Genomic DNA, 10,573 nt, shown 5'->3' on the forward strand with positions numbered 1-10,573 from the left:
AAGCATCGATTCTGCCAACAAAATTGTGTCATCTGCATCTGAGGTTGTTGATATTTCTTCTGGCAATCTTAATTCCGGTTTGGGATTCATCCAGTCCAGCCTTTCGCATGATCAGTTATTGGGGTGCAATTAAGCCTTATGGTCAGCAGGTGCCGCTATTGATGTGGCTTACAAACTGTTACGTGAGAGAGCCAGAAAGAGAAAACTGCACAGTCCAATAGAGAGGGGTGGAAAACACACAAGGCAGAACAATTTGTTCCAAAACATTTTGCTCTGCAATGGGGTCATCTATAAATTCTGGGATTTCCTGTTTTCTGAACAGCCAGCCTCAGACAGCAACCAGGGTCTCTTTCTCTCTCGCCCGCTTGTCTCAGACACCCTCCTTTATCCAAGAGCTGCATTTTGCTCTCAGAAATCAAACAAGCCACAAACTCCTGCCCCCTGCGGGCTTTTCAGGAGATCCTGTAACACAACACACCACACTCCAGCTTGTCTCAGCGCCAGGCTTTCATTTCCTCTAGGTTGTGTCATGAAATCATGGGATTTCTGTGGCTTTCCACAGCTGCTGTGTGGAATAAATGTGAAAAAGAAGCAAAAAGGCTTTAATGTACATTTCTAGCGTCACTAGGAAGTTCAACGGGTCTAATGGGAGCTTTAAGTTGATTTCAGGCCAGTGTGCGAAAGGGCTAATCCCTTTTATATATTTTTATTTGTTTAATGTATTTAAATTCTGTCTTCTCCCCAAACTGGGATTCAAGGCAGCAGTGGTGTAGCGTGGGGGGTGCAGGGGGGGGGCCGGCCGCACCGGGCGCAACATCTGGGGGGGGCGCTTGCACTCGCAGCTCTCTGCCCCTACCTGGCTCACTCGGGTTAGGGGGCGCAAATTACTTGCCTTGCCCCGGGTGCTGACAACCCACGCTACGCCACTGCAAGGCAGGTCCCAGCTTTTAAAATGCATCATTATAAAACATACTGTGGTAAAAACAAACTAGATTTTTAAAAAGTTAAAATGAATTAAAAACCAGCAGTTAAAATGCAGTTTGCCCTGACAGCAGCCCAGTGGTCAGTCCAAAGGCTTGTGTGAGCAGGAATGTCTTAGCCTTCTGCTGAAAGGATAGCAAAGGGGGAGCCAGTCTAGCCTCTCTCGGGATGTAATCAAACAATGGGTGAGCAGCCACAGAGAAGTTTTACCACCAGTTGTGCCTCTGATGTCGATGGGAAGGTGCTCACCTGAGGATTTCAGCACCCAGGCAGCTTCATGTAGGGAGATACAATCTTGCAGGGAATCTGGGCCCAAGCCACAGAGGGCTTTATCGATCATAACCAGCACTTTGAATTGAAACAGACCAGCAGCCAGTAAAATGCTCCCTGTAACCAACCACCATCAGCAATCTGGCTGCAGCATTCTGGACCAGCTGAAGCTTCTGAACACTTTTCAAGGCACACCTACCTCTACCTCAACTGCCACTGAAAGGGTTCCCAGAAGACAGGGTGGCTACTGTTCACGATTGCCTGCAGTCTATACTCTGGGATGATTGTACTAGTACTTTCAACTGTTCTTGGACTCAGTGCTTTCCATATGTAAAACGGATGCATGTTTTCTATGATTTATCAGATACTGTATTTGCATGACTTGGTTCACCCCACACCCCTTTTTAGGTATTTGTTCTTGCATGCATAGGAGCCAAGTGATGGGTGACTCTGTCAATGGGTGACTCTGTTAATTCTGGCTTCTCATCTTCCCTATATTAAGTTTAGTTCTACCTATTTCCACATCAGTTTGCAATTCTTTTTCAAAAAGTCCTCATGAAAATTCATAAGCAATTTAGTGTGGATTTAACCTAATACACACATTTTTCCCCAATTACACACTTTGCAAGCAAAATTCCCTAGTATAATGCTATTTTTGTATATTGTTTCCATCAACATATGCATTTTATAACCATTTTACCCTAATACATACTTTTTTCTTTTGGTTATGATAAACATGACTTGGCTAGAGAGCTGCATTCCATAACTCAGGGAAGTATGGCTTTTGAATAAAGCTGCATTTTGGTTTGTAGAATTTGAAGTGCGAGCTAAGCAAATTCCCCTTTAATGGTGATCTGAAGGGAATTTCTCCTCTATTCCTTGAGCCAATCTTGACTGGAGTATAAATATTATAAATAAATAAACAGAGATCCTGCATTCTGATTATGCTGCTGTATTTAGATTGAAGAATGCTCATCTGTGGAAAGGCTGCTTTGCACTCATGGGATCTGCTGCTACAAGTTGAGCATGATATATACACACAAAAAAAGATTTTATTTTTGTTCTTTAAATAAATCCATGTACTTTTTGCCACAGATACCACCTTTACAGCTCAATAAATGGCAATACTTTTGCTGATTAAAGACAAAATGAAAATTCAATGGCGATGATTGTAAGGTACAAACTTTGCAAATATTTTAATAAATAAGGAGTTTCAGTATAAGAATAGGAAATGTATTCAAAGGTAGCTCCCAAATCCGTCGTCAATATGGCTTCGATCCGAATAGCAGCATCACTCTTTCCTCAATCCAGTAGCTACAGCCTAAATTACACAAAAGCACAATTAAGAACTTTGTAGAGTAACAGGCGTACAAGAGTAAAGTAAAAACATAAAATGGTTCTGCTACTTCAAAAACATAAATGAAGAAGGAAAATACAAATAAGATGGAATGCAAAGCGAAGCAAATCCTAGAAGTAACTTTCATTGGTTGGCATCAACAATTGTTCTAAAATGAAGAGCTAGACTTAAGTATAAATCCATGCAAATGTCTCATTAATTTAATATATTGTCATTACTATTTCTAAAAGCTTCTGGGGCGCAAGGCCTTAACTCAAAGCTCTTAGGGTGGATGATCAACATCACCAAGCACCAACAAACACCTACACTGAAAAGCTAGCATTAACTTGAAGAATAACAAGTCATTTTTCTTCAAACACATGTGCAAGTTGAACATTCCAATCTGAAGTTAGAAAGCTTGAACGCAAGAACAAAATGCTTTAGTATTAAAGTACGAGCAACTTTGCAACTGCATTCTGTATAGCAAGAGATGGTTTTGGCTAGGAACATAGGGGCTATCTCACGCTGAAGATTGTGGGTGCCCGCGATGAAGGGCTTCAACTTTGCTCATTGACTTTGTGGGGACCCAGTCCCCACAAAGGGGGGTGAAGCAGCCATGGCCCCCTGAAGTCTGCTCAAGCGGCTAGGAAAAAACCTCAAGTCAGAAGCAAGAGGAAGTGTGCAAGATGACAAACATTTATTCCGGAGTTGCTTCTGCTCTTTTCCTCATCATCGCTCAACTCAAGTCTGCTATTGGTACATGCATGCAGCTCCTGGGCACACCCACAAAAAGACTCACTTGATCACTGACATGGTATTTGTTCCAGTTGTGAACTAAAACAAATTATGCGCTTAAGCGTCAGGAATCAAGTAGCTGTTGCTTGGGGGAAATTTCCCACGTGGGGTATGGACACATCTTCAGTGAGTCATTTATTGGAGTAAAATTTGCCATCAATCAATATTCAGGTGAAGCATTTGTTTTACGATTGCAGCTCAAATGCTGACTCTGCTCAGTGCAATGTAAAGTAGTTGGAATTCTGCAAAACGCAGACACCTTACAGAATGTTATTACAGAAGTTCTACTGAAGTCGATAAGCCTGACTCCTGGGTCTATGCCACAGTGAAGACGGAAAGACATGCTTTCACATAAACACGTTTAGAATTATACTGTAAGTTTGCTTACTAGGGAGGTATTGGTACTGTCCATTCTGTAATAACAGAGATGCTGTCGACTTGGAACTATATCCACCCCAAATACAGTGGTACCTCGGGTTACATACACTTCAGGTTACATATACTTCAGGTTACAGACTCCGCTAACCCAGAAATAGTACCTCAGGATAAAAACTTTGCTTCAGGATGAGAACAGAAATCGTGTGGCAGCAGCGCGGTGGCAGCAGGAGACCCCATTAGCTAAAGTGGTACTTGAGGTTAAGCACAGTTTCAGGATAAGAACGGACCTCCGGAACAAATTAAGTACATAACCAGAGGTACCACTGTACTTCTTGGGCAAGAATCTTTGACACTGAAAATATTGTTGTTCTCTTGCTATACAGTTCTAAACACTTTTTATGTCTATTGCTCACCTTCTAGGGTTTTCAAAAGGCTAACAAGTCTTTTTGTTCAGAGGGAACAGCTTCCAGACATCTATGGTGCCTTTTTATTAAGTCTCTTCCCTATCTGTGTGCAAAAGTATAGCATTCTCTATTTTTAAAAAAGGTAGACCCCTGACAGTTAAGTCTAGTCGCAAACAACTCTGGGGTTATGATGCTCATCTTGCTTTACAGGCTGAAGGAGCCAGCGTTTGTCTGCAGTTTTTCCGTGTCATGTGGCCAGCATGACTAAGCCACCTCTGGCGAAACCAGAGCAGTGCACGGAAACGCCGTTTACCTTCCCGCCGGAGCGATACCTATTTATCTACTTGCACTTTTGGCAACTGCTAGGTTGGCAGGAGCTGGGACCGAGCAACGGAAGCTCACCCTGTCACAGGGATTTGAAGCACCAACCTTCTGATCGGCAAGCCCAATAGGTTCATTGGTTTAGACCACAGCACCACCCTATTCTCCATTTTATATGGCAGCTAATTTTTCACCCACATTCAGCAAGACTTTTCTTGGGTGCTTAGGATATTATAATCCCAAAGCCTTAGGTGGTAGGTGTTTAATTATCCTACTGCCAAGATTTGGGGTCAGATCTGTTGATTATTATGCTGTCTAGAGCCACTAACCTCCTCATAAGTTTTCATCTTTACTGTAACTTGACTTTAATAGATGTTCTTTCACTTCCTTACTCTCAATGTACATTTCAGATACCAAATTGCAGGGAATATACCCTTTCTTTCCTTCACATTCACCTCGGTAAAAGCCATCAGCATCTTGGTGACCAATCACTTTCAGAATTTGTCCCTCTTTAAAAGATAGCTCCTCCTCAGCTGCATCAGAATTAGGTGACATAGTTATGGGATCGTAGTCAAAAAGTGCTACAAAAAGCCTTGTTGGGTCATCATTAACCCTTTCTCCTGAAACAAAGCTGCTCTGAGGGCCTGAATTAGGCATTGTTTGGTCAGTTCTGGGGCTCATGGTTATAATTTTATCTTTTGCCAGTTCTGCAAGGGACAATGGCGTCTCCTGTGGTTTAGGGTCTTCTTGTCCAGAAATGTTAATCCTATACAACTGGTTTTCCTCTTCCTCAATATCTGAAAGATCTGAAATATGGTTATGGTCACCAAGAGGAGTCTTCCAGCTTTTAGTTCTTGATATTTGCTCTTCCTTCATTTCAGCATCAGACACGCTCAAGTTGGAGAGTTCTTTGCATAACTGCTTAACATTCTTTCTGTGGTTCTTTTCAGAAAGATGACCTGGCTCTTCCTGAAGACAGAAGCTGCGCATTCCTGCACCTCTGCAATTGCCCTTCTCCAGTTCAAACTCTGTGGAAGAAACAGTGGTTGCACCCATAATGTCAATATGGCATTGAAAAGATGGATCTTTGGCCTTGGTATGTTGGGCCATTGTATACACCTTGATCTTGCTGTTTTCTGGCTGATTCTTACCTACAGTTGTTTTAGTCAGAGGATGATCTTCTGAAATTTCTCTTCCAGTGTCTCCAGAAAATACGGGCAGTGCGGAGCTGGCTGGTCCTTCGTACTTTGACGTAGGAAAAACATGTTCTGAGGAGTGCTTTCTAACAGACGTGTGTAGAATAGAATCACCCTTGTCTTTATTTCTTGTATTGTGTGAAGTTGTCAGTGCAGAAGAGGTCATATGATTCTGAGAAACATTTACTGGCACAGAAACTGCTTCTTCTTTGTAATCAGACATGAAGTGAATGGCGAAATCAGTGTCTGCACCAGCCAGGCACATGTGGGAGAAGACAGATGAGGACATACTGGTTGTGGCAGAGATGTGCCCATCTTCAAACTCTAAGAATTCTTTGAAAGTCATCTCAGAGGCTTGACTGGGGGAAAAGAACTTTGACATTAAAGAATTAGGAATTTCCAAATGAGCAGATGGAATTAAAGCTGGCACAGAATCCTCAGATTCCCCAAAGGGGGACACAGTTCTCACAGAGACCTTCCAAGACCCTTGGAACATATTTAGCTGAGACATTGCTAATGATATACTTCCAGCTGTCGGTGATGCAACTTCTGTGACTTTCTGTCCATTGATATAAATTGCATAGCCAGTGACTTTTACTCCATTGGATGATCCTGCTGCATCAATTGTTACTGGCAACCAGCTAACAATTAGGAACTCTGCAGATGAACTAGGTTGTACTTGGACATCGAGGGGAGCATGAGGTGGTCCTGCTGGTGGAGTAGTGAACATAATTGCTGCTGATTTCTGCTCCAGATCCCCTTGAGGAAACATCAACACTTCTTTAGGAGGCAGTGTTTCCACTTTTACAGTGTACTGAGTGCTGGGGCTAAGATTCTGGAAAATATACCAGTATACCCCTTCCTTTGTGACATCATACTCCATCTCATTAAGGTACACTGCATGAGTGTAGTTACTGTTGCTTGGCAACCAAGTAATTTTTGCTGACGTTGCAGTGATGCTCCAAAGCTCCAGGAGTGCCGGTGCAATATGGAAACTGTTTCCTACAAGGAAAGTGCATTGCATCTTATCGGAATTTCCTTTGTCTGTCACACTTTGAACTGAGATGCGATAAGAACGCAGCTCTAAATCTAGGTTCTCAATTACTGCTTTCATCTGACTGCCATACTTCACACTGTGACATAGATCTGTATTGACATAAATGTTATAGCTGTACACTTTGCCCTGGCTATCTAGCATGTGTGGTGGGTCCCAGCCTATAAGGATGGACCTAGCAAACTGTTTGATAAGAGTCAGGTTCTGGGGACAAAGCACTGCTGCCTGGTCATCACACAGCTCCCCTCCTAGTCTGTTAGACAGCAGATTAACACACATGTCTTCATCAAGGCTGTCACTTTTGTCTTCACTACTAGCGCTTTGGAAGGGGAAACTTGTTTCACGGTATGAATGATAAGAAACATCATTTGGCTCTGAAGGGGCAAAACTTATTAGATCATTACCTGAAACTTCTTCAACTAAGTTTGAGGGGATCAGTCCCCTCCTACCATCCATCAATTCCCCTTCATAGAAACCATCCTCATCCATTTCTCCATAAATATAAACATATTCCCCAGCTGTCAGTGGAAGTTCTGTTTCAGGGTTCTTATTAGGGCCGTGAAAAGGGTCATAGCTATACCGTGCCAAAAAGACAGAAAGTTTTGAAGGACCTTGATTTTCTAGCTGTTGGCTTATAGAAACTTTATCTGTCTCTAGGTCTTCTGTTTCACCTGCTGTATCTTCTTCGGGATTTAGGCAAGATTTAGAGCTGTTCTGTATGGATTCGGATGCAGATGAGTTTGACTGGGATTCTAATGCTTTAGGTTTTTTGGGCAAGCCCGAAGAACTCACAGATGCAGAGTCTTCATCACTGATGCTTTTATTACAATGGTGACTGTGGCCAGTACATTGTTCCCATTTTCCTGGGCAAATTATTGCTTGGGAATTGCAAGTTGCATGGGATAATTCTGATTCTAAGAGCCCAGATGTCTTAACTTGCTCAAGTTCTTCAGTCAGGAGATTAAAATGTTTGGTCTGACTGTGATACTGGTTTTCCAGCTCTTTCACTTGAGCTTCAAGCAGCTGTACTGCCTCCTCATGCTCTCTTTTTATCTCTGTCTGCATCTGATGCAGTTGTTGTATTTCTCCCTCTTTCTTTTGCAGCACCAGTAAAGTTTTCTCATGTTCAGATTCCAACTGTTGCCATCCTTCTGCAGTCTCTTTCATGTTCTTAATGACTTGCTCCAAACTCTCCACTTTAATTTCCAGTCCGTTAGTCAACTGCACGGCAGAATTGTAGTCATCAGTTGCCTGCATGAGCTTCACTTTTATCTCGGTATTTTCGCTCTGGATCTTTTCCATCTGTTTGTTCTTCTCATGTAGCTGAGAGTTCTCCTCTGCAACCTTTGCCTTTTCACTCAATGCTGTATTGATCTGCAGTTCTAAATAATCACATCTCTTTTGTTTCACCTCCACTTCACATTGAAGGTTTTTACACTCCTGAGCTTTTTCAGCCAGCTCCCTTTTCAAAGTCTGCAAGGAATGCTCAGCATCCGAACCCAATGTTAAAGTGCTGCTTTCATCATTCTTAGCACTGTTCTCCAAAGCTGCTGCTTCTGATTGCACATCTTTCACCAATGTGTCCAATGTTTCTGGCATCTCCTTTGGCAAAGGCAAGCCCTTTAAGCATGCGCCCACAGCTGATGTTTCTGGGATGATAACTGGTGAAGAAGGAACACTGGAGGCCATTTTGGAGAGCTGAAAAGATTCCCTGATGTTCCTGAGCATGATCTGTCTTTGCAGCCTCAGCACTTCTCTCTGAGACTCTCGCAGCAAGCGATCAAACTCACAGATGTTGAGAAAACAGGCATTCTCTGTGCCTGAAGACAGTTTGGCCTGCAGCTCCCAGCACTCCTTCTGCAAGGCTTCCAGCTGCTGGTCCTTTGCCAGCAAAACATTGGCTTGTTCGCTCAGGTCCTTCACCCGCTGCCGAGCAAAGCTGCTCTTGTACAGGTCTGTGTCGGGGCAAGCCAAGGCTAAGGGGATTGGGGTGCCGCCAACCTTGAGGCTGGATTCCTGGAGCTTCTTGGCCCGCTCTTCCAGGCGCTTGGCGATGGCCGCCAGCTCCGTGTTCTTCCTCTTCAGCCGCTTCACTTTGTCCTGCATCTCCGGGAAGCTGCTCTTCCTCAGTAGGGCGTTCTCCTCCTTCAGGTGGGTGCACCGCTGCTCGAGGGCCCCCAGGGCATCCAAGAGGTCTGTGTTCTGCTTCACCAGCTGGTCGTAGCCGCCTCCCGACAGCCAGTCTTGCTGCTGGCTTTGCAGGCCTGTTGGAGGCGGTGCGCCTTCTCCCGCAGACCCTGAGCCGCACGTTTTCCCTTCCGGGGGTGCGTCCGCAGACCCCTCTTCCTTGGCCCCTTCCTCCAGAGGGGCCTTATCTTTCCCCAAGGAAGCAGCAGTGGCCGCAGCCTTCTGGGCCTCCGGCTGTGGGGCGCAGCCTCCATCCGCTTGGCCGCCTCCTTCCAGCAGAGCATGGTGGGGGTGAGGCTCGCATCGGCTCAGGTTGCTGTGCAGGGAGCGGGACTTGGAGGCTGTCCCGCTGTCGGGGGCGCAGGAGGCGACCACGAGGCTCTCCAAGGAGCGGGGCCTGCTCTTGCGGCTGGGCAGTGTCGTAGGCGGCGGCCTGACTTTGTGCGAGGACGCCAGCGAGGAATGCTCTCCCTCGAAGCGCTCCAGGATATACTTGAGGAAGAGGCTCCTCTCCAGCTCCAGCTCGGCCTTGAGGTGGCGGATGCGCGCGGCCTGGTCGCCGTCGACCTCCCAGCGGAGCTTGCCCAGCACTTCTTGCAGCTTGGCGCGGCACTCGCCGTTCAGACCCGCGCTGCTTCCACCTCCTCCGCCAGCTCGGCTGCTTCGGCTGACCAGCTCCTCGGCCAGCTGGCGCTGCAAGTCCCGGGCCTGCCGCATGGCGGCGTCTCGCTCCCGCTGCAGCAGCTCCTGGGCCTCTCGCAGCTCCGCCTCCTTCCAGCGCAGCAGCTGCCGGATCTCGGTCTCGCGCTGCCGGGCGCCGGCCTCGCGCAGCTGGTGCAGCTCGCGCGCCCGCTGCTGCTCCCACTTGGAGCGGAGCTGGTCGGCCAGCAGCTGCCGCTCGCGCTCGGCCGCCTCGCGCAGCTCGCGCGACTCCAGCGCGAAGCGGCGCCGGCACTCCTGAGAGCGAAGCCGCTCCGCCTCCAGCTCCGCCCGAAGCGACTCCAGCTCTCGGCGGTGGTCCTCGTGGAAGGCGGGCGGAGGCCCCGCAGGAGGAGGAGGAAAGGGCGGGGGAGGGGGAGGAGGACCGAGAGGCGCCCCGCTGGAGACGCCGCCGCCGCTGCCCAGGGCGGCAGGAGGAGCGCCGCCGAGGGCTTGGGACGCGGCCTTGCGCGGGGAATGGCGCGCAGGCAGAGCGGGGCCTCCGCCGCCCCCTAAGGGGCTGTCTTTAGTCATGGCGCGACCAAGGCCGGCAGGTGCGGCCCGCCGTGTGAGGCGAAGGCGCGTGAGGGGAAGTTCAAACCGTCGCCAACCGCCGCGCGTGGAACGTTCGAGGCGACTCCCCCTCTCCCGCCCCCTCGTTCGCGCGGGCGCGCTATTGTCCCCGGTCCTGCCCGCGCGGTGAGTTCCACAGGCTTTCTCCATGCAGCCCAGGAAGAAGCGTCCTCTTAGGTCCCTGGGTGCGATGGGAAGTTGTTGGCATCCCTAGGAGCCAAGGTCCCTTTTTTGGGGGGCCCCGAGAAAATACTGGCACTGCCATTCAAATGGCGTATGTGCACCGTGCCGCGTGATGGATTCAAGCTGGCATCGCCTGTTGCCACCCGGCTGCCTCGAGAGACAATGGAGTGCACCACTGGGGATGAAGTCAAAACCG

At 47.4% G+C, this 10,573-nt stretch overlaps 1 protein-coding gene across 2 annotated transcripts; it reads right to left on the minus strand.

The window, feature by feature from the left end:
• Positions 1–2,420: 2,420 nt before the first annotated feature.
• On the minus strand, positions 2,421–10,359 carry LOC309520909 (peripheral-type benzodiazepine receptor-associated protein 1-like). Of its 2 annotated transcripts, none has more exons than XM_082202875.1 (2): positions 4,941–10,359; positions 2,421–2,572 (listed from the first exon to the last, which is right to left on the minus strand). In XM_082202875.1, the coding sequence occupies exons 1-2, from the start codon at positions 10,342–10,344 to the stop codon at positions 2,514–2,516; spliced, it is 5,463 nt and encodes a 1,820-aa protein (XP_082059001.1). In that variant the 5' UTR covers positions 10,345–10,359; the 3' UTR covers positions 2,421–2,513. The 2 variants fall into 2 exon arrangements, with proteins under 2 accessions (XP_082059001.1, XP_082059000.1); XM_082202874.1 differs by having other exon boundaries at positions 4,815–10,359.
• Between the last annotated feature and the right edge of the window lie 214 nt (positions 10,360–10,573).

This window comes from Podarcis vaucheri (genome assembly GCF_965113315.1).
Source record: "Podarcis vaucheri genome assembly, chromosome: 16".
Lineage (NCBI taxonomy): Eukaryota > Metazoa > Chordata > Lepidosauria > Squamata > Lacertidae > Podarcis > Podarcis vaucheri.

Excerpts from the sequence above, each read along its gene's own strand:
- LOC309520909 (XM_082202874.1), bottom strand. The coding sequence starts at position 10,344 with ATGGAGAAAGCCTGTGGAACTCACCGCGCGGGCAGGACCGGGGACAAT.